The sequence below is a fragment of the Moschus berezovskii genome, chromosome 16 (genome assembly GCF_049115385.1).
Source record: "Moschus berezovskii isolate FMDL1 chromosome 16, NW_MosBer_1.0, whole genome shotgun sequence".
Lineage (NCBI taxonomy): Eukaryota > Metazoa > Chordata > Mammalia > Artiodactyla > Moschidae > Moschus > Moschus berezovskii.
Window position 1 is genome coordinate 78,778,012 of NC_142475.1, and position 21,484 is coordinate 78,799,495.

At 44.2% G+C, this 21,484-nt stretch overlaps 1 protein-coding gene across 6 annotated transcripts in view; it reads left to right on the forward strand.

The window, feature by feature from the left end:
- ST18 (ST18 C2H2C-type zinc finger transcription factor) overlaps window positions 1-21,484 on the forward strand; it is a 58,199-nt gene that overhangs the window by 26,026 nt on the left and 10,689 nt on the right. For 4 of the 6 annotated variants that reach the window (XM_088844614.1, XM_055432012.2, XM_088844615.1 and 1 more), the window contains 6 exons: window positions 6,033-6,278; window positions 14,362-14,477; window positions 19,311-19,373; window positions 20,132-20,200; window positions 20,709-20,771; window positions 20,873-20,953. In XM_088844614.1, coding sequence (XP_088700740.1) covers window positions 6,033-6,278; window positions 14,362-14,477; window positions 19,311-19,373; window positions 20,132-20,200; window positions 20,709-20,771; window positions 20,873-20,953 — 638 coding nt within the window. The remainder of the gene's footprint in view (window positions 1-6,032; window positions 6,279-14,361; window positions 14,478-19,310; window positions 19,374-20,131; window positions 20,201-20,708; window positions 20,772-20,872; window positions 20,954-21,484) is intronic. The other 2 variants (XM_088844617.1, XM_088844618.1) reach the window with 1 other exon arrangement.

Genomic DNA, 21,484 nt, shown 5'->3' on the forward strand with positions numbered 1-21,484 from the left:
CATGACTTTGTTAAAATCAAGGCAAAGGACACTGACCTTGAGACTGCCTTCATACCCACTCATCAGGGCTAATACAAATTCTTTCAAGCTGTGTGCAAAGTCATAACTCACCCCATGTTTGGCAGGATAACTGAATTGGTGATATGCAAAATCCCTACTCTTGTGGAAGATAAGACGGTAGAGGCAAACCTCAGGGAGGCAAGAGAACCTCTTCCAAAAACAATGAAGACCATTATGAACATTCTGAAGTGTTCTCCTTCCCGAGTTTCTCAGCCTGAGTGTCTGCCTACCCCACACGCCTCCTTCACACCCGCCCAGCCCTGGGTGGAGGTGCCAGGGCAAACGCTGTCAGTCGCTGCCCAAGCGCACATCCACTACATCCTGAAAGTAGATCTTAGAAAGAATTGCTCCTGTTAAAATCCAATCCAGCACTTACACAGCATGTCCACACTGCCTCAATCACCTGTGGGTGTTTTAAGTATCTCTTTGAGAAATCAAATCAGAGAAAAATTAGTAATAGCAATACTGAGTGGAGATCTTTGTGGTTACGGACACTTCTGTTTGACGAATGGGCCACAGTGTGATAATAGAACTGTCCTTGGTCCTGAGATTTGTAGCCTGTTCTTCATTTCCATGTGGAATTCCTGTGAGTTTGCAAAACGTAGATGGACCACAGCTTCAGACATTCCCCCTTGAGTCAGGAGACGGTGCTCCTGAGAGGAGCACGGGCCTGAGGAGAACCCGACAGCAGGAGGAGTGAGCAGCAGGGGTTTGCGAGTCCGCTCCATCCTTCCTCCCCACCTTCCTCCTCCTCCCTCGCCAGCAGAGGTAGGAACAGGCACGCAGTCTATCTTTATCCCAATCGCTGCCGCTTGCCAAGTGTGCTGTTGTTTGTTTTGGTGTTTTCCCCACCTGTTTAGACAAAGTGGCATATGCACAGTGTGCCTTAAAAGAAAACAAAAAATTGACACTTGCTTGAAATGTTTAAAGTTCAAAGTCTGTTTTGTGCTTGAACAAGGCCGAGAAACAACACACTATCACATCGCCACTCCTGCTGCCTTCTCTCAGAAATATCCCGGCGGCTCTGGGGATGGTTAGAATCCAAAATCAGCCTTTTTCAGTAACTTTCGTGTGAAGTCAGATGCTGCTGCACAATGTGAGTGAACTGCTCTGAGGGACTGTAGTCAGGATCTCAGAGAGCCAGCGACGTGTGTGGGGAAACCACCTCTTTGCTTCCATGTGGAACAGCATAGGGAGGGCTCTTCAAGTCCAAAACCCTATCAAATTATGATTATTATCAGTTGTGTTGTTTACTGAATACCTACTATGTGCCATTCAGTGTAAATGAGCCCTCTGCCCATAATGTACTGTGTGCTTAGTCACTCAGTCATGTCTGACTCTGTGCAACCCCATGGATTGTAGCCTGCCAGGCTCCTCTGTTCTTAGAATTCTCCAGGCAAGAATACTGGAGTGGGTTGCCATGCCCTTCTCCAGGGGATCTTCCCAACCCAGGGATCGAACCTAGGTCTCCCGCATTGCAGGCGGATTCTTTACCATCTGAGCCACCAGGGAAGTCCAAGAATACTTGAATGGCATCTCATTTTGCAGGTGAAGAAAGTAGTGCAGAGATATTAAATAATTGTTCCTAAGTGGCACAGCTACAACTATTGGAGATAAAACTTGAATTCATGCCTAACTTTTGATCTCTTTGATGAATTTATCATTCCCTGGTGTACAAACTGCTGGTCTACCAAGAGTTTTCACTATGACTTCAAGTGTCAGACAAAGATTTAGGGGAAAAGATTATACATTTAGCTTCCCTGGTGGCTCAGGTGGTAAAGGATCTGCCTGCAATGTAGGAGACATGGGTTCAGTCCCTGCGTCGGGAAGATCCCCTGGAGAAGGGAATGGTAACCCACTCCAGTACTCTTGCCTGGACAGTTCCATGAGCAGAGGCACCTGGTGAGCTACAGTCCATGAGGTTATAAAGATTCAGACATGACTGAGCGACACAACAACATTTTAATTTTATACCTTCTGTCAGTCACTTACTTCTCTTCTGAATTCCATCACAAGATTTCTACTAGTATGTCTCACAAGTCATACTCTTAATAGTATTAATATTAATAGTCAATTGCTATTTAATAAGAATAAGATGTTTCAGTTCATTTATTTTATTCATTTAAGTTTTTGAGGTATGTGTGATCTTAGTTCCCTGTCCAGGGGCCAAACCCATAACCCCTGTAGAAGAAGCACAGAGTCTTAACCACTGGACCACCAGGGAAGTCCCCATTTGTTTATTGTTAGTACCTTGCCTACCCTTTTTTTGAGGCTAGGCAAGAGGATTTTATGTTTTTATATTAATTAGATTTTTAATTTAATTTTTATTTATTATAATTGATTTGCAGTGTTGTATTAGTTTATGGTATACAGCAAACTGATTCAATTGTACGTACACATATATCCATTCTTTTTCAGGTTCTTTTCCCATATAGACTATTACAGATTATTGAGTAGAGTGCCCTGTGCTATAAATAACTTGGGATTAACATATACACACTTGTCCTCTGAAACATGTTTTCAAAGTAGGCATGGTATTGTTAGCAAGGACTTTCTGTATAGCACAGTGAACTGTATTCAATACCCTGCCTACTTTGAAAACATGTTTCAGAGGACTTCCAATATGAAGGTGTTTCCCCAGAAAAACCCCCTGAATCAAGAACCGAAGAGCCTTAGTGGAGAGATGGAGCAGAAACCCATCTGCAGACCCTCTCCTCTTGTACTTGTCTTAGATCTGTCACAAAACAAGGAGTATTAACAATGGAAAATATGCCAAATAAGGAAAACAAGGCTATCTTATTCTACCAATGCCTTGGAAGTTAATGCTTTTCATAATCAGAACATTTAAAGTAAAATTACAGTTTTGTTTTTTATTTACTTTGTCACCATCTTTGAATGTAAGATAATTTTTTAATTATTGAAACAATATAATATTATTATTTTCCTGGGAAATATTTGAGGAAAAGGGCCCTTAGCCTATCCTCACAAGAATTTCTGTGTTTTCCCTTTTGTTCTTCTTCAGAAAACAATTTTCTTCCCATTTTCCCTAGTTGTAAGTGTAGCCAGAATTCCAGGTTGTCTCCTGCTTTCAGTGGCATCAGTCTTTTCCCTGTTGAAACAGAGTCCTTGAAATTATCGTTTTACTGATCACATAATGTGCCAGTTAATAGGTGCAGTGTAATATTGTCCCTCTGTTGGCAGACATCTGAGTCACTACTGATTTTATAGTACAGATAAGGCTTATAATAGATAATCACCTCAACTTTCAGCTGAATAATAATTTATAATTTATATATAAATTATATAAACTAAAATAATAATTTGTAGTCTATTTCACTAAAAATGTCCTATATGCATCAAATACTCTTCTTGAAGGCAGTAACACTAGATTTTTCCATTTTCTTTTGCTCTAAATATAGTGGCTTGAAAATGTTATGTGCTTTCTCAATCCTTTTGAAAATCAGCACATCACAGGGAATATCTCTAATTCAGAAGTGGCTGAATTACATGGTCACTGATGTTGCTCCCAAGTTGGAGAGTATATGAGCAGTGTTAGACCAGGCTCAAGAAGCTTAAAATTCAAATGACTAAAATAAGATCGAAAACAGCCCTTTGAGAAATGAGCATCTTAGGAGTTGGGCTGAGGGTCCCTGTCTGGGTAGGGCTCTCCTCTCCCCCTCCGACGGCCTCTCCCACCACCACCACCCCCTCCTCATTGCCCTGCCATGTGGAGTTTCAAGCACAGAGAGAAATGATGTCTATTGATACTGCTCTGAATGAAATCCATGCAGTAAACGTGTGATCCACCCATCCATGGGCAGAAAGGGGCCTTCTCTGGTGCTGTGTGTAATTGTCGAGTGCATCTGTGAGCTCACTTAAAGCCCATCTGTACCCGCATGGCCGCCTGCTACCCGCCTCCCCTTCCCCCGCTCGGTCAGGTGCTTCGAGCAGCCGGCAGGGGCACGGGGCACAGAAAACCACCTCTTTCAAACATTAGGAATGATTTTTTTTTTTTTTCAATCAGCCCATGATTACTCAAGATGTAGAACCACCACAACTCTGAGAATCTGTTTTTCTTTTCTCATTTACTCATTGGAAGTTTTTTTTTTTTTCCTGTAGAAACTAAAATATATATTAGTGTTGTCTTGGAATAGTTGGTGGTTTTTTTTTCAGCAAGCTCGAATCTGCACTATTTATGGGTTTTGCACTATAAAATGCTGCAGCCCAGTCACGTGGCTCCTTTTTCCTAAGCCATCTGTCACAGAGGTCTGGAATTTTATGTGAATGTTGGTTGTGCAGTCTTAACCCAAGTTTTTTATTTTTTTATGAAAAAAATGTCAGCAACTACAATATTTAGCATTTTACTTTACATTGGCCATTAAACTTGATTGCTATAGCTCTGTTTCATTGCTATATTTACATATCAGCGTTGAAGCCAAAAGTTGTTTTGATGTGCTTGTGGCAGACTGCATTGTATCATGGAGAGAGTGTGCAGCACAGATATGGTTAATATCTTGGATTTTTGTAACTAAGGTTTATTAATGCTGGTATAAAAACGTATTTGATATTATACAGATGGCGTAAGATGTGGTGGTTACTAAGTTATTATCCTGGATAAGCTCTACTGTGAAATTCAGGGCTTAAAACTATCACAGGAGATTAAACTATTTACTAAAAAGGACAGAAAGACAGGGCGAAAGCATCTTAGTACAAATACATTAGAAGTGTGTTTATCTCCCATAGATATCGTAAAGCATCTTTACCTGAGACACTGAGAACAAAAACTTCGCAGGTAAAACAACCAGACAGAAGAGATGCTTTTATTTTTTAATTTAGGATCAGTACAGTTTATCTCATCTCAGTGGGAATATTGGGGAGGGGGTAAGGGCAGAGTGTAACTGGGGGATTAAAATAAACCCCTGAGAAGTAACTATTAGGGATCTTAGGAACATATTCAGGAAAGTCTCCTGCTTTTCCAACCAAAAGGAACAGAGGAGAGACATTGTCTAGAAGTTAATTGTGAATTGACGGATGGAAGTGAGAACACCGGGAAGGTATTCCTTTGACCCACTTAGGAGGGTAACAAGCTCGCTTTCCGAGCATCCTGAGATTTACTGACTGGCAGCGTTCACGATTCAGGACCGTGTACACCATCCTCGGGCACGTGACTTGTGGAAGGGCCAGGATGCATGGGGACCTTGTTGGCACTTGAACCTTAAAAACAAAACGAAGCTTAGCCAAGGTCTCCCGAGGAGAAATGTCGTGAGGCAGAATTAAAGTTTCATACTGAGTATCTGGAAAATAATCACCTTTATTCTGGAGTTTTCAATGTAGAACTTAACCTCCTACCCCCACCCTCATCATGCTGCCAGCTGCCACCTCATGGCCCCAAGGGGGAACTAGACATGCACTGCCCACCTTCCCCCAACCTGCCCCCCACGAGTTAACCAAGCTTTTCTGGTTCAAGTCACCCAGGGTAAAATGTCACTGTCACAGTAATCTAATATGGTTCTAATATTTCCCAATAAAAATTCTCTCCCAGCTGGTTGTTTTCTGCATGTTTTTCATGTTGGGAGGGGGGATAGTGTGTCTCTTTATTAACTCCAGTGTTAATGCTTTAAAGGATGAATTGGGAGTGATAATTCTCCAAACTAGAAAGGAAGATTTAAAGCTAAACTTAAAAAAAAAAAAAGATAAAATATGTTTAACCCGTACATTTGGTATTTGGACCATCTTACTTATATTTAAGCTTACTTTGCTTAAACCCAGAAACACGAAACTCCCTAATGGGGCTGCTCTGAAAAGTCTGCCTAAGAATTGAACATTAACCAAAGCGAATCAGAAAGCGAGATTTAAAATCAGATATACTTCCATAAAAGCTTGCATTTAAAATGATCCCTTAAAAGCCCCACATGGCCAGGCTACCACTGCAAACTGCTTACATGTTTTTTTTTGTTTCCTGTTATACACAGGGGGCCGAAATAGAAGTGGATGAGAATGGCACGTTGGACTTAAGCATGAAAAAAGCTCGAATCCTGGACAAAGCTGCACCCCTAACTTCCACTAACCCTTCTGTTCCAACCGCTTCCTCTTCCCCATTCAAAACCAGCAGCCTTCTGGTCAACGCCGCCTTCTACCAGGCCCTGTGTGACCACGAGGGCTGGGACACACCCATCAACTATAGCAAAGCCCACGGGAAGACTGAGGAGGAGAAAGAGGTACTGTTCCAGTGTCAATCAATAAGTTGGAGACAGAGTATGATCGGAGAGCGTAGTCCACTTACTCCTCCTGCACCATTTCTCCCCATCCTATTTAGATAATATGTAATTCTGTAGCTGGTTTTTGATTTTGGTAAATAGATGATTTTAAATTTCAGGAAGTAAATTTCAAAAGAATTCAACATTTCCCACTCCTTGCCTAAAACGAGCTGTCATTAGAGTCTGTCATATCATCGTTAAGGGTTGAGTTGTGTCCGCTGAGAGGTGGTGTTATCTATCCTGGGGACATGGCAGCCTGTGAGCCATGAGCCCATGCGTCTCTGTGCCAGATGCTGGAACACGAGAGCAAATCTGTACAAGGATGCTTCTTGTCAAATTCCCTTCCATGGTTTCACAGAGGGATGGTGTGGGCATCCCTACGTGCAGAGCTGTAATCCAGGGACTTGATCCTGGCTGTCGGGTGTCCCAGCCATGGCAACCCCAGAGTTGTGGGCTGGGTTATCTCTGGAGGTGGCATCACCCCGGAAGTCAGATGTTGTGCAGGAAGCCATCAGCTTCCTCTCATGGCTGGAGCCCCCCGGGTGGGTCTGATGAGCCCTGACTTAGTGTCATTCCAGAGTTCACAGCCACACCTTCCACTGGTTAGACTCTGGGTCATTGCACATGTGACCCTGGCCTTCCTGCAAGTGACTCTGTCTGTCCTAGGCAAGTGCTTGGTGCTTGCCAGCTGACACGTTTGAAGAAGTGAAGTAGACATTTGGAAGTAAGCATCATCCCTCTTTTTCAGATTTGTGAAGCTCAGAGACTTTGGAGGGAGGCCAATTTGACTTTAGCATACACATTATTTTTTATTGAAGTATAGTTGGTTTACAATATCATATCAGTTTCAAGAGTACAGCACAGTGCTTCAGATACATATACATATATATGGGCTTCCCTGGTGGCTCAGATGGTAAAGAATCTACCTGCAGTGCAGGAGACTGGGGTTCGATCCCTGGATGGGGAAGATCCCCTGGAGGAGGAAATGGCAACCCACTCCAGTATTCTTGCTTGGGAAATCCCACGGATAGAGGAGCCTGGCGGGTTACAGTCCATGGGGTCACAAAGAGTCGGACACAACTGAGCGACTAGCACTACTCACTCTACATATACATGTTTATGTGTGTATGTATTCTTTTTCAGATTCTTTTCCCTTACAGATTATTACATAATACTGAGTATAGTTCCCTGTGTGACTTTAGCATCTTCCTTAACATCTCTGGGCATGAGTCAGTGTCAATGGCAGTGATCACAAAATTGGGGTGTTTTCTGTTCCCCTTCTGTCCTTCCCTCCATCCTCCCTCTCCCACACTTTCACTGGCATCCCCATGTCCAGTAAGACTGGCCCCAAGTATGTAGGACACCCGTCTGGTAGGAGAGCCAACCTGTAGCCAAGCTCCTGGATGAGTGAGCAGTTGAGCAGGCATGCAGAATAGCTGGGGGTGGGGTGGGGTTGGCCTGGAGGAGCCTCCAGGACCCAAGGCAGATCTGCGTCTCCATCACCACCAGCCACGCCTTCCCAGGAGGGCAGGGGTTTCCCACAGCAGCAGGTTCCAGTTAGATTCTGCCATGTGGGGCTTAGTCACTGTCATTCTGCTCAGCTTTTAAAAGTTCACCCAAGTATTTATGAATGGTTTGAGTTAATCTATCATAACACTACTTTAGAAAAACTTTCTTAAATCATACACATTCAACTTTAATATAAAACAGATCCTGCAAAGTGTAAGAAGCTGGTTTGCCTCGGGTGGTGATTGAAATTTGGTGAACATGTGTCTCTGTCCTCCTCTGCATTCCCTGGTCAGCTTGTGTAAAGTCCCCAGAGTTGCACCTTGTTGATGTCATTGCCGTATAATCCAGAAATGTGCCCACATTCACACTTTCCATCACTCCACACTGGGGTCCAAGGTGGAGATGAGGTGGTGGGGGTGGATCCTCTGGAAGCACAGCCCAGATGAGAGCAAGGATGGTGATTCTTCTGAGTCAGGGACACCCCCAGTCCAGGAGACCCCCTATTGCCAACCAGTCCCCTGCCTAAACCACTCCCAAATGTGGGCACCTAATCCCAGCTATGAGACCTGGAGGTGGGGTCCAGTCAAAAATATGTGGCATGGAGGACAGTCCCTTACAGAGTGACCGTTAGTACATCCCTGTTTTGGGGAGAGTCCACTGGGATGAAACCCCCCACATTGGAGAGGCTTGGTGCCATGTGTGGGGGCTTGAACTTTCTCTTCCTCACCCTTGCAACCCCACTGTATACCAGCCATAGTCACTGTTCACCACAAGTCTCCTTTCTGCTTGCACAGAGTCAGACGTCCGGTCCAGTCCCCACCAGTAACAAAGCAAAGTGGGTTCTTGCTCCCTTTCAGGGTCTTTGTGTCATTTGACATAGGTTCTGATGGCTCAGTGGTAAAGAACCTGCCTGTCAACGCAAGAGACACAAGAAATGCGGATTTGATCCCTGGGTCAGGAAGATTCCTTGGAGGAGGAAATGGCGACCCTCTCCAGTATTCTTGCCTGGAAAATCCCTGGAAATGGACAGAGGAGCCTGGCAGCCTACAGCCTATGGGGTTGCAAGAGTTGGACATGACTTAGCTGTAAACCACCACCATAATTTCTGTATCAATGTCTGCAGAGTACCCCTTATATTCTGGAGCACTCCTGCCACTTGGGGGTTTGAGTAGGTACCTTGGGGACCTCCTTGGCTGTGTGTACTTCTTATCACTCAGCAGAAAGTGAAGTCTCATAGCAAATATTCTCTCTTTAGAAACATGTGAGGAGTCATCTGGGCAGCTTTGTGGATTCGGCTGGGGTCCGTTCCTATCTAATGCTGATGGAGCTGATGTCCCAGCGCAGTCATGGGGAAGATGGATCATTTCGATTGGACGTCTGCTCTTTCAGAGCGGCTTTCTTCCTTCAGGCCTGCTAGTGCAGGCTCACCGCTCCAACTTACAACCTAAGTATCTGACACCTGGGCTTCCCAGGTGGAGCTAGTGGCGAAGAACCCACCTGCCAATGCAGGAGACATAAGAGACATGGGTGCGATCCCTGGGTTGGGACGATCCCCTGGAGAAGGAAAGGGCAACCCACTCCAGTATTCTTGCCTGGAGAAACCCACGGACAGGGGAGCCTGCCCAGCTTCAGTCCCTGGGGTTGCAAAGAGTCAGACACGACTGAAGTGACTGAGCACACAGCAGACATCTGGCATCTGGGATTGACAAGCTACTGGAGGTTCTATGTTATAACAAGCGCAAAGACGGCTTTGGAGATGCTAAGTTCCTGGAGTCCTGGAGCTTGCGCTAGGTTTCAGTTGACAAGGTAGTTTTTAAGCTCAGTGCCCATGGTCAGGGTCGGAGCATGGGTGGTCCACTGCTGGGCGCTATCCCCGTGGGACACACACAGTGCTTCTGAATCCCCGTAAGCCCTGGGATGGTTCCTACCCCTGCTCTTCGTTCCTGCGTCCATGCCAAGGTGATTGACGTGTGTGGAAAAAAGAGAGTGTTTTTCACATTCTGTTCTGCATCCCAGAATGAGGACTGTGATGCTCGATAGTTATTATTTTGTAGAAGTCGACGGTTATCAGTGCCCTCGTTGTGAAGGTAGCAGAGGATGGCCACACTGAGTCAGAGTAAGGGTTATGGCTGTCTCTCTACCATGTCTATTCTCCTGACTAATCTGAAGAGCGGGATTATTACCAGAGTTTCTAGAGAAGGAAATTGAAGCCAGGTGGAGTGAACTCGCTGTTCTTTGGTCATATAGAAATTAAGTAATGGGCCTGGCCTTCCCTGAAATAAAGAAAAGGAAGTAAACGAAGAAAAGGAGAAGAAAATAATGCACTCAAAAATTGCAAAATGTTGAGAAAAAGCAGGAAGAAAAGAAAAAAGAGAATAACGATGAGATAGTGCTCGGCTGGGTATGTGGTTTTGGTGCTTCTCAGGATGGCAGGACCAGAGTTCTGAGCCCGGGTGTAGAACACAGCCAGTGACCATGCAAACCAGGGACGGATGGTCCTGGCTGTGGTTCCCGGGAGCTCTGCCGAGATGCTGCTCAGGGTCCCAGGGTGCCCTGCGAACCTGGGCTGCTCTCAACTCCCCACACCCCTACACCCCACACACCTATATCCCACACACTCCACACACCCTCACACCCCATACCCACACAGCGCCAAACCCCACACACCCCCACACACCCCACACCCCTAACCCCACACCCCATACACGCACACACCCCACACACCCACACACCCCTACACACCACACCCCGCATACCTTCCCCACCCCCCACCCCACACAACACTCACGCCTGTACCCATGACCAGAAACTGGGTGATTATTTCTAATTCATTGTTATCTTGTTCATATGCACAACAGTTGCTTAATTTTGGTGGTAATTTTCAGAAAATATTGTCTGTCTCTCTCAGTGAAATAGCCTGTCCAGATGCCCCCTAAAAAAAAAATCCCGAATCTGGAAAAAACTCAAACTATCTCGAAAGGAAAGTGCTGAGAAATAACTAGAGCTGTCAGTTTTGTTCAACTGTCAGTTCTCCAAAGACTTCAGATGTTAAAAATGCCAGATGCTATTATCTGTTATTCATGCTCTCATTATGTTCTGGTTTTTACTAAAATCAATATAAACTCCTATTGTACATTAAAGGAATTTCATCGCACCCATGCACTCTCTAAACACACATATATGTATGCCACATTTTCTCTTATGTATCTCCAATATAAATTATTATTTTCAAAAGGATGCTATAAATTTTGAAAAAAATCTGACAAATGATGTTGACATATTTTTTATGGAATGCAATTTAGGAGTTTATATGATATACAATGCTTCTGTAACAAAATTAAACATTCTTGTAATGAGGGTCACCTGTATTTTAATACATATGCTCTCTGCAAGTTTCTGGAGGTAGAATGCTGAGCCAAAAGAAAAACAAAGGAAGGGAGAGACAGTTATTTCATAATGCAATTGCATACCCAATTGTCCATAATTTTTTAAGAAAGTTACAAAATATTTAAAAGGTCGTATCCAATAAAATTATTCTGTTGAAATAGCACCACACTTTACTGTGCTAAATTAAATACCATATATTCTGCAAGAATTAATTTTGAATGTATTTGAGTCAAGTAAGTTAAGCTTTCATAGCTGGTTATTTCTTTCAGAATCTCATATTCCCTTGTCTTCTACAAGGGATTCAACAAACAACAGCTGATAACCTTTATATGTTCATCTGTAAATGTACATGCCTTCTTAGAGATACTTTGATAATTTGTATCACAAAGAAAATAATAAAATAGCTCTTTTCTGCTTGATGCCATTTATGTGAAAAATCTAGCATCTGAATAGAAAAACAAAGTCTGTTCTTTGTCTTTCTTGGGAAGTCAGGATCAGTACTAAACTGAAAAGAAGGCCATGAAAATTAGTAATGATCCAACATTGCTTTTGGATCAGTTAAGAGCAATTCCATCCAGTGAGTAAAAGCATTATAAAATATCAACTTAGCAGAAGAGGTCATTGGATATACATATGTATCCACTTTCAAAAGGCCAAGACAGTTTTGTAAATTATAGTGGAAAACACTACCCACGCTGAATCCAGGCACCTCCAAATGAAATGGATAATAGTGTATCTGGGGGATTTCCTGGTGGCTCAGTGGTAAAGAATCCACCTGCCAATGTGGAAGATACGGGTTCGATCCCTGGTCCAGGAGGATCCCAGGTACCTCGAGCAACTAAGCTCGTGTGACACAACTGTGAGCCTGTGCTCTGCAGCCCAGGAGCTGCAACGACTGAAGCACCTGTGCCCCTGGAGCCTGTGCTCCACAAGCTTCTCTCCACCAGAGAAGCCACTGCAATGAAAAGTCCATGCACCGCAACTAGAGAGTAGCCCCTGCTCGCCACAACTAGAGAAAAGCCCAGGCAGTAATGAAGACCCAACACAGCAAATAAATAGCAAATAATATTTTTTTTAAAAAATAGTGTATCCAGTTTAAGCTCTTATAATTAGGAACTGCTTGGCTCTAGTCACATTGTGAAATGTGAAAAGGATAAGCATCATTCACTTGTTTTCTATAGATTTCACAGAAGCAGCATTAAAGTAACCCTTCTCCTTGTACCTTAATAGACAGTGATCATCAAGCACACATTTCTCTTTGTTTTTTAGTGGTATATGATTTTCTGCTACTAGTTTCAAACATTTATTAGTAATTCAAAATGGAATACTCAGTATTAAAAATAATATGAAAAAAGAAATTAGACCAAACCAGGTTTTACTAATTTGCTCAGAAGATCCTATTCCTTGAGGTCATTCACGCATGTTTTCACCACTGTGTGATCTTGTGTAAAATAATCAATTGAACTATTGTCCAGGTAATTAATGAAGGAAATTACATTTGCCTTTATAACTGAGATCAAGGCTTAGAATTTTTCTTAGGTTGGGAAAATCCACGGATTTTGTTTTTCCATTGATTTTGAGTGTCAACTCAGAGTGATTAAAATTGTATTTACCCTTGCAATGTCATGTCCATGCAATTTAAATGAGATTTGCCTTCAATAACTCAAAATTGTTTTCTCATCTTAAATGGATCAATACTTTTGAGATTTAGGAGACAGGTTTTTTTTAATAGTAGTTAACCTGATTTTAATATTAAATCCAGAAAGTATTACATTTACTGAATATAAGCTTAATGATAAAAGTAAACTTATTATGGCAACCCACTCCAGTATTCTTGCCTGGAAAATCCCATGGGCGGAGGAGCCTGGTAGGCTACAGTCCATGGGGTCACAAAGAGTCGGACACGACTGAACGACTTCACATTCAAACTTATTATGTGTTTGAGTGGAACCATCATTAGTTGTCTGACAATAATATATCAGATGGTAAATAAGTGATGTGAAAGGATCAATGAATGAGATTTCCTTATGAAATCGGGATCAGTACTAAGCTTAAAAGGAGACCATGAAAATTAATGATAATCCAACAAGACAGTCCATCCAGAGAGTAAAAATGTGAGAAAAAACCAACTTAGCAAAAGAGGGAGTTTAAGGAAAATAGGAAGTGATTGATGTGAGACTAAAACGAGGTGTCCAGAAAAATTAAGCTAAATGCTGCCGAGACATTGTGGACTCAGCCACTATGCATTTAAGCCAATAGTTTAAATCTTATTTGCATATCAGGAAGGACATTCTAATAAGCCAAATTTACTTCTTCATTCTCTATTTAAAAATTTGTGTGCTTCATTTTTTGCAGAATTTCTTTAGTTTTACCTGTGACCACTGTGTGCATGGCAACCCACTCCAGTATTCTTGCCTGGAGAATCCCAAGGACAGAGGAGCCCGACGGGCTGCAGTGTGTGGGGTCACAAAGAGTCAGACATGACTGAAGTGACTTAACACACTCGCATGCTGTGTACATAAAGAACTATTTCCGTGTTCTCTAGGAAATATTCCGAGAAGGCAATGGCAAGCCACTCCAGTACTCTTGCCTAGAAAATCCCATGGATGGAGGAGCCTAGTAGGCTGCAGTCCCTGGGGTCGCTAAGAGTCGGATACGACTGAGTGACTTCACTTTCACTTTTCACTTTCACACATTGGAGAAGGAAATGGCAACCCACTCCAGTGTTCTTGCCTGGAGAATCCCAGGGATGGGGGAGCCTGGTGGGCTTCCGTCTATGGGGTCACACAGAGTCGGACACAACTGAAGTGACTTAGCAGCTAGGAAATGTTTATTAAACTGTAAAGCTTGAAATATATTGAAGTTAATATTTACATGGCTCAAGAAATTCCTCTGTAGTTTTATCTGCCAACATGTGAAGTTTTAAAAATTGTGCATGTGAGTTATAATTTCTCATTCTTTACCAAGAATAAAGGTCCATGGCAGTCCAGGTGTACGCTTATTATTTATTTTGTGTACAAATTCGGTGAGGGATGTCATCTAAGTCTTTAAGCCAAAACTCAGATTTGACCCCGATGACTTCAAATACAATTGTTTTTCCAGGGTTTCTTAATACCTTGTGTGCTTCTGTGTTTTTTTTTTTTTCCAGAAAGACCCAGTGAGCTCTCTAGAAAATTTAGAGGAAAAGAAGTTCTCTGGAGAGACCTCCATACCAAGCCCTAAACCCAAGCTTCACACCAGAGATCTCAAGAAAGAACTCATCACGTGAGTGACCTGTGGTTCTAGAATAGAGACTCCTGATCAAAGCCTTGAGTAATAACAGTTTGGCTTATGGAGCTGACTTGGCACTGTTTTAGGGCAATTTAGACTGACCGATAGTTAAATGTTCTGTGTGTACCTAGACCTCTACTCAGAACTAAGAGGATTATGAAAAAAGGTGCATGACTTGATCTCATGCTAAGGGAATTAAGTCAAATTGAAAAACAAAATATGCAAAACAATGAAAAATGTTTATGTTCTGATCAGAGATCTTAATCTGACAATCCCTGACCTCAGAGGAGCCAAGTTAGGGCTAGAGATAGTCTGTGTAAGTGTTAAGTCACTCAACTGTGTCTGACATTTTGTGACCCCAAGGACTGTAGCCTGCCAGGCTCTTCTGTCCATGGAATTCTCCAGGCCAGAATACTGGAGTGGGTTGCCATTCCTGTCTTCAGGGGATCTTCCCAACTCAGGGATCGAACCTTGGTCTCCCACAATGCAGGCAGATTCTTTACCATCCAAGCCACCAGGGAAGCCCAGAAACTTTTAAAACTTCCTGCAAAATGTTATTTGGGAAGGGAGTTCATGGTTTTTGTCACATTATCAAGGAGTTCTGTGACTCAGGAGAGTTGAAAGACCCAGGCAGGTAGTACTGGTCAAGCTTCAGTGGGTTGTTCATCAGGAAGGGTTGCTGGGATCAGAAGGCCCTACGCCAAGCCCCAGGACCAGGCGGCCTGGAGAGAGACAGTCAGAGTCAGAAGGTGGGGGCAGGACGAGGGCCCTGAGAAGATGGCCTGGTTGCAAGCTTTCCATGAACAAACCACAGGATGCTTGAGAGAAACATGAGCTAGTGCTGGGCTATTTGGGGAAGGGCAGTGTGCAGAGTTCTTCTGAGGCCGTACGCATGTGGGGGGACTGTCTGGGGTCAGAAAGCTCTTCTAAAACATTAACTAGAGATGCAGACATGAGATGTGGCCTGGGAGACGGTGCCTCTGGGGATGACATATAGAAGGAAGGGGACAGAGTGCTCATCCCAGAATTTGAGAGCACACGTTCTGCTGGGATCTGAGAGGGTCAGAGACGCCCACAAAGAATACACACCTGGGGACAAGGAGGAAAGTGACGGTCATGGGAGCTGAGAGCTCAGAAAATTCCCACCTGGGCCTTTGGTGGTTTCAAATGCCACAGGAAGTTCAACAAAGTCAAAGCAGAAAAGGCAGAATGCCCAAGCATCGGGTTCCCTTACAAGAATAATGTTTCCTGATGCCTGAGCGTCACTGAGCACTGCACCCTCTGTGGGTGACCTGGGCAGCCATGAACTTATGTCCTCATGGCCTGCTAGTCAAGTTTCTAAAATTTTTGCATGGATTTTGTTTCTGCATATTATCTCAAAGATCCTCTAAAAGGGCCAATGTTTATCCTTTGAAGGCAGATTTTGGAAATTTCCAGTCATTTCAAACTAAATGTAGTGTGAAAAACTGATGATTAACCTGCATCACCATGTTGGACAGAAAAATGAAGTGCGATTATTTTGTCATGGGCCCTTCTCATTGGTGCAAAGAGAAAGGGCTCCGAAAATGTGGTGAACGATTTTCGGAATGTAGTCATGAATTCCTAGGAAATTAACTCCTTAGAGGCCTTGTGGTTTTCCTCTTGTTTCAGGACAGGTGAGCACTGGGGTGGGTACCATGTGCTCCCACGAACCTGTGTCACACACGGGTTCTGTAAATAACTCACCCAGTCCTTATCACGCTTTACGTTTCTAACCGGTAAATGTACCTTAACTGCTTACCAGAGACTGTTTGGCTAGAATAGATTTTTCGATGCTATGGGATCAACATAAATTCATTTAGTTTTTGAGCGCCACTTACTGAGGGAACTAGCTGGTTTCCTTTCTCTAAACTGTGATGCTTTCCTTTGCAAATCTTCCCAGAACGTATCACCCAACTGGCACATGTTACTGTGTAAGATTTCTCATTGAAGATCTGTAAATTAACCCAGCCATCAGAGCCCAACGCATCAATTTTTCCTACTATGTCACTCCTTCAGTCTTTGCTTTATTGCTTGACCTCTTTAAAGCACAAAGCTTAAACAAGATAATTCAGTTCAGTTCAGTTCAGTCGCTCAGTCGTGTCCGACTCTCCGCGACCCCATGAATCACAGCACGCCAGGCCTCCCTGTCCATCACCAACTCCCGGAGTACACTCAAACTCATGTCCACAGAGTCAGTGATGCCATCCAGCCATCTCATTCTCCGTCGTCCCCTTCTCCTCCCGCCCCCAACCTTTCCCAGCATCAGAGTCTTTTCCAGTGAGTCAACTCGTCTCATGAGGTGGCCAAAGTATTGGAGTTTCAGCTTTAGCATCAGTCCCTCCAATGAACATCCAGGATTGATCTCCTTTAGAATGGACTGGTTGGATCTCCTTGCAGTATAAGGGACTCTCAAGAGTCTTCTCCAACACCACAGTTCAAAAGCATCGATTCTTCGGCGATCAGCTTTCTTCACAGTCCAACTCTCACATCCATACATGACCACGGGAAAAACCATTGCCTTGACTAGACGGACCTTGGTCGGCAAAGTAATGTCTCTGCTTTTTAATATACTATCAAGGTTGGTCATAACTTTCCTTCCAAGGAGCAAGCGTCTTTTAATTTCATGGCTGCAATCAGCATCTGCAGTGATTTTGGAGCCCAAAAAAACAAAGTCTGACACTGTTTCCACTGTTTTTCCATCTATTTCCCATGAAGTGATGGGACCAGATAGCCACTATTTAAACACACACTTTATCATTATACTTCCTTAATGCATGTTTTATCATTATACTTTCTAAGTAATTTATCACTGTCTGGTTTAAAAATCATTGGCACTTCTTTGCCTCTCCTGGCAGTATTAATAAGGATGATTAAAAAAATAGAAATAAAATTTAAAGTGAAATAAAATAAACGCAATGCTGTTTTTGCACACCAGGTGGCGATGTATTTCCAAAGTGGGAATTCCCAGGCCGTTATAAGCCATCCCTCATGCTCTGAATATTCCAGCTGCATAATGATCAGAAAAGACTGTTTCTCTGTTCAGCGGGCGAATGGCACTTGTGGGATAACTCAGCTCAGATGTGAATTGTTATTCTCTTTTTTTGTTTGCATATATTTGTAGTTTCTAATTTTCCTTCCTGATGTTCTAAGAAGGTGGTGGGCAGAGAGCTGGCTGGTTTAGCTCAGATCAAGCTCTGAAAATTAGGCATCTCCTGAGAGATGGAGATGTTCTACCCTTATGGTTTCTTTAGAATACCTGAGAACGATTGGAAAGTAGCTTACAGGAAAAATATACTGAGAAGGTGACATTTCAGAAATCTTGAATATCATGAGACTATCCCCAGATACTTCTCTAAAGGGACAGAGTCTGATTCCACACACGGGTAAACCTCTCCATAAGGCAGGGTGGCTAGAACATCAGAAGGCATGACTGATGTAGCTGATGCTTCCTCTGATTATTGGCACCATCATAAAGACCACTGAGTAGGCAGGGGTCAATCTGCTCACCCCCAGCATAGCAGTGTCAGAGAAAAATAAGTGGCTGAGAAACCAAGGTATACCTGTTAACTATGGGAGTAAACCTGTTCAGGATAACTATCCTCTTTCATTATTTTTAAACTGCACATAAGATACACAGAATGTGACCAGCTTCTCAGATGAATGAAGTGCCTGGGACAGACTCTGGGCAGGTGTGTAGGAGAGACTACTGCTTAGGTTGTTGATTCGTGAGTGTCTTTGGTGGGTTCAAACTTTAGGATGAAACTGATCACAAGTTTTATTAACTAAACCTCTTAACTACTTCTGTACTGTCAGCAGCTTTCCCATCTGAAATGTCAATTTACGTGTCAGCCATAGGTAGTATTTTCAAAGATCTTTTTCAGGTGATTTCTAACATGTTTATGAAGCTACTACGTTATCTTTCTCTTTAAAATGTTACAAAACTTTCTGAAATCTATGATGTAGTTGGTTCCAGTATTCCTAAGAGCCACTATCATGATAAAGCATAGGTTTATAATAATTATTTTTTAACTTGTATTTTCAAAGAAATAGAACAGCATTGACTGTTGACTCTCACCCATCACCAGAACACACATTTTAGCATCACTTTCTGGCATCATTCTGAATCAGAGAACTGATACAAGGCTGGAAACTCATAATTCAGGACTGTAAGTTTCTTCTTGGGCTTTCCAGGTGGCTCAGTGGTAAAGAACCCACCTGCCAACACAGGAAACACGGGTTTGATGCCTGGGTTGGGAAGAGCCCCTGGAGGAGGAAATGGCAACTCACTCCAGTATTCTTGCCTGGATAATTCCATGGACAGAGGAGTCTGGTGGGCTACAGTCCATGGGGTCGCAAAAAATCGAACATTATTGAGCAGCTAATGCGACGAGTTAACTCAGTGGAAAAGACTCTGATGCTGGGAGGGATTGGGGGCGGGAGGAGAAGGGGACGACAGAGAATGAGATGGCTGGATAGCATCACCGACTCTGTGGACATGAGTTTGAGTGAACTCCGGGAGTTGGTGATGGACAGGGAGGCCTGGCGTGCTGTGATTCATGGGGTCGTGGAGAGTCGGATATGACTGAGCGACTGAACTGAACTAAACTGAACTGAAGCCCATCCAAGTTTCTTCTTAGCGAGTTTGCGGGTCCTTATATAGCTACATCCTTAGTTCCTTTAGCTTCTGCACATCTCACATGTGTTAACTGGTCTTAAAAGAGAAGCTACCACATTCATAACCAGTCAGGCAGAGCCAAAGCCCCCATGAGTGCACTTAACCCTGATTCTGTGTTTTTACTGCCCCAGCTGTCCGACACCAGGATGCGATGGGAGCGGCCACGTCACGGGCAACTATGCATCTCACCGCAGGTAGCTCACCGCCTGCTGGGTCAGGCTCCATCATCCCATCCTCTTCAAGGACTTGTCCTCACCCCTTCTAGAAAGACATTCTTTCCATCGGAAATTGGAGGCTGAGTTAGTTGGGTGTTTGGCTCATTTTGTTTTTCAGAAAAAAAGCTAACTTAAATCTTCAGTCTTTCTACTTTTGTTGTAAAGAAATTATACTTTTATGGTCAAAGATGATTTCCTGATCCTGTGGCGCAGGCTACAGCCCAGAAGTTAGGGTTCACCTCAGGCTGTGGTCCCGTTTAGCTTTACATGAAAGCTTGGTAGGACAGCAGTGACTGGGCTGGCCCTTCACACTGTGGGGACTTCCTCCCCGGGGCAGGTGGCTGGTGCGGGAGTAAAGAGACAGCAGGGCAGACAGCGGAAGTTCGGCCCTTCCACCGTCCTGCGTCGCTGTGTGACTCGCTGTCCCACTGGCCGTGGCTTTAACCCTGAGCACCGTCCCTCAGGATTCAGACAGAGGGTTCTCTGGGTCGGTCATCACTAGGGTCTGGGTGTCCCTGGGTAAAGCCTCTGGCTTGGTAAATAGCAAACTACAGTCTAGGAGAAGTAGTCCAGGTGTCCAAAGCCTGATCCGGCTAACCCGGGTTCAGACCCGGTTCTTTCTCCCAGACCCCTGTCCATGGGTTGAACATGGGTTTGTTCACAAGCTGAGGCTGCCCCCAGGTCGGGCCTGCAAGTGGCAGCATGTCTCTGTTTTTGCCTCTCTCCTCCCTCTTCAGTGTTTCTGGATGTCCCCTGGCAGATAAGACCCTGAAATCCCTCATGGCAGCCAACTCTCAGGAGCTCAAGTAAGTGTGGACCCAGCCTCTGCACCTGTGTCTGGCCAGGGTGGTCCTAACCAGGGGCAGATGGGACCTCAGTAAATCACAACCATGTACCCTCTCACCAAAAGTCCACAACTAAAACCAAGTCCCTGAAATTTAGTTTAGTTCATTTACTGGCCTTGAAAATGTACTGGCCTTGAGCAAAAGATGAGAACTTTGCATGATGTTGACAGGTGCCCAGCGGTAGGTAAGTTGTGGGCCAAATCTCAGGTTATTCCAAAATAAGATTTAAAAAGAAGAAAAGAAAAGTGCAGGATAACAACAGATATGGTTTCTCCCAAGCATTGGGCAGTAGTTACATGTCAGCATTTCCTTTTTAAAAATGGATTCTTAGCTAACACCAGTTGTATTTAAGCAAAAAGAGCCCTCCCAAATCGGCTCATCCTGTTTTTGAATCCCTGGCTCTGTGCTGTGTCATGGGACCTACCCCCACCACACCCATGGGGCCCCAGGTCTGCTTTCGTTTTTCCAGGTGTCCTACCCCAGGCTGCGACGGTTCAGGGCACGTGACCGGAAACTATGCCTCCCACCGCAGGTAGGACAGACCCCTGCCCCCTGAGATGGAGATCAGAGGGGCGGCAGCATGCCATGAGATCACACGCTTCTCTCTTGCTCTTTGTTGGGTCCCTGTTTCAGCCTGTCCGGCTGCCCTCGTGCCAGGAAAGGTGGTGTCAAGGTGACTCCTACAAAGGAAGAAAAAGAAGACCCTGAACTCAAGTAAGCGACCCGACTTCAGGGCAGAAGCCTCACGAGGGTCAGCGGGCAGGGCTCGGGATCCAGGCTGGGAGGTGGCAGGGACCAAGCATCGCGAGTTCTGGAAAGCACAGACAGAGCGGTCAGGGGCTGGAGGAAACCTCCCCATCCCCTGCTCATTCGGTTCCCGGATGCTGCAGAAGGAGTGGGGGGTTTATTTTCTCAGTTTGTTTAAATGGAAGCCTCCTGGGGATGTGCCCTGGTGTCATCAACATGGCTGCACCTCCCCTGGAACTTCCATTCTGCCTTAAGACACAATTTTATCTAAATTTAATTCCCTCCTCAAGCTTTGGGTGATGGGCTTCCCAGGTAGCCCTAGTGGTAAAGAGCCCACCTGCCAATGCAGGAGACTTAAGAGATGTGAGTTCCATCCCTGGGCCAGAAAGATCCCCTGGAGGAAAGCATGGCAATGCACTCCAGTGTTCTCACCTGAGAATCCCATGGGCAGAGGGGCCTGGTGGGCAACAGTCCATAGTGTCAGGAAGAATCGGACAC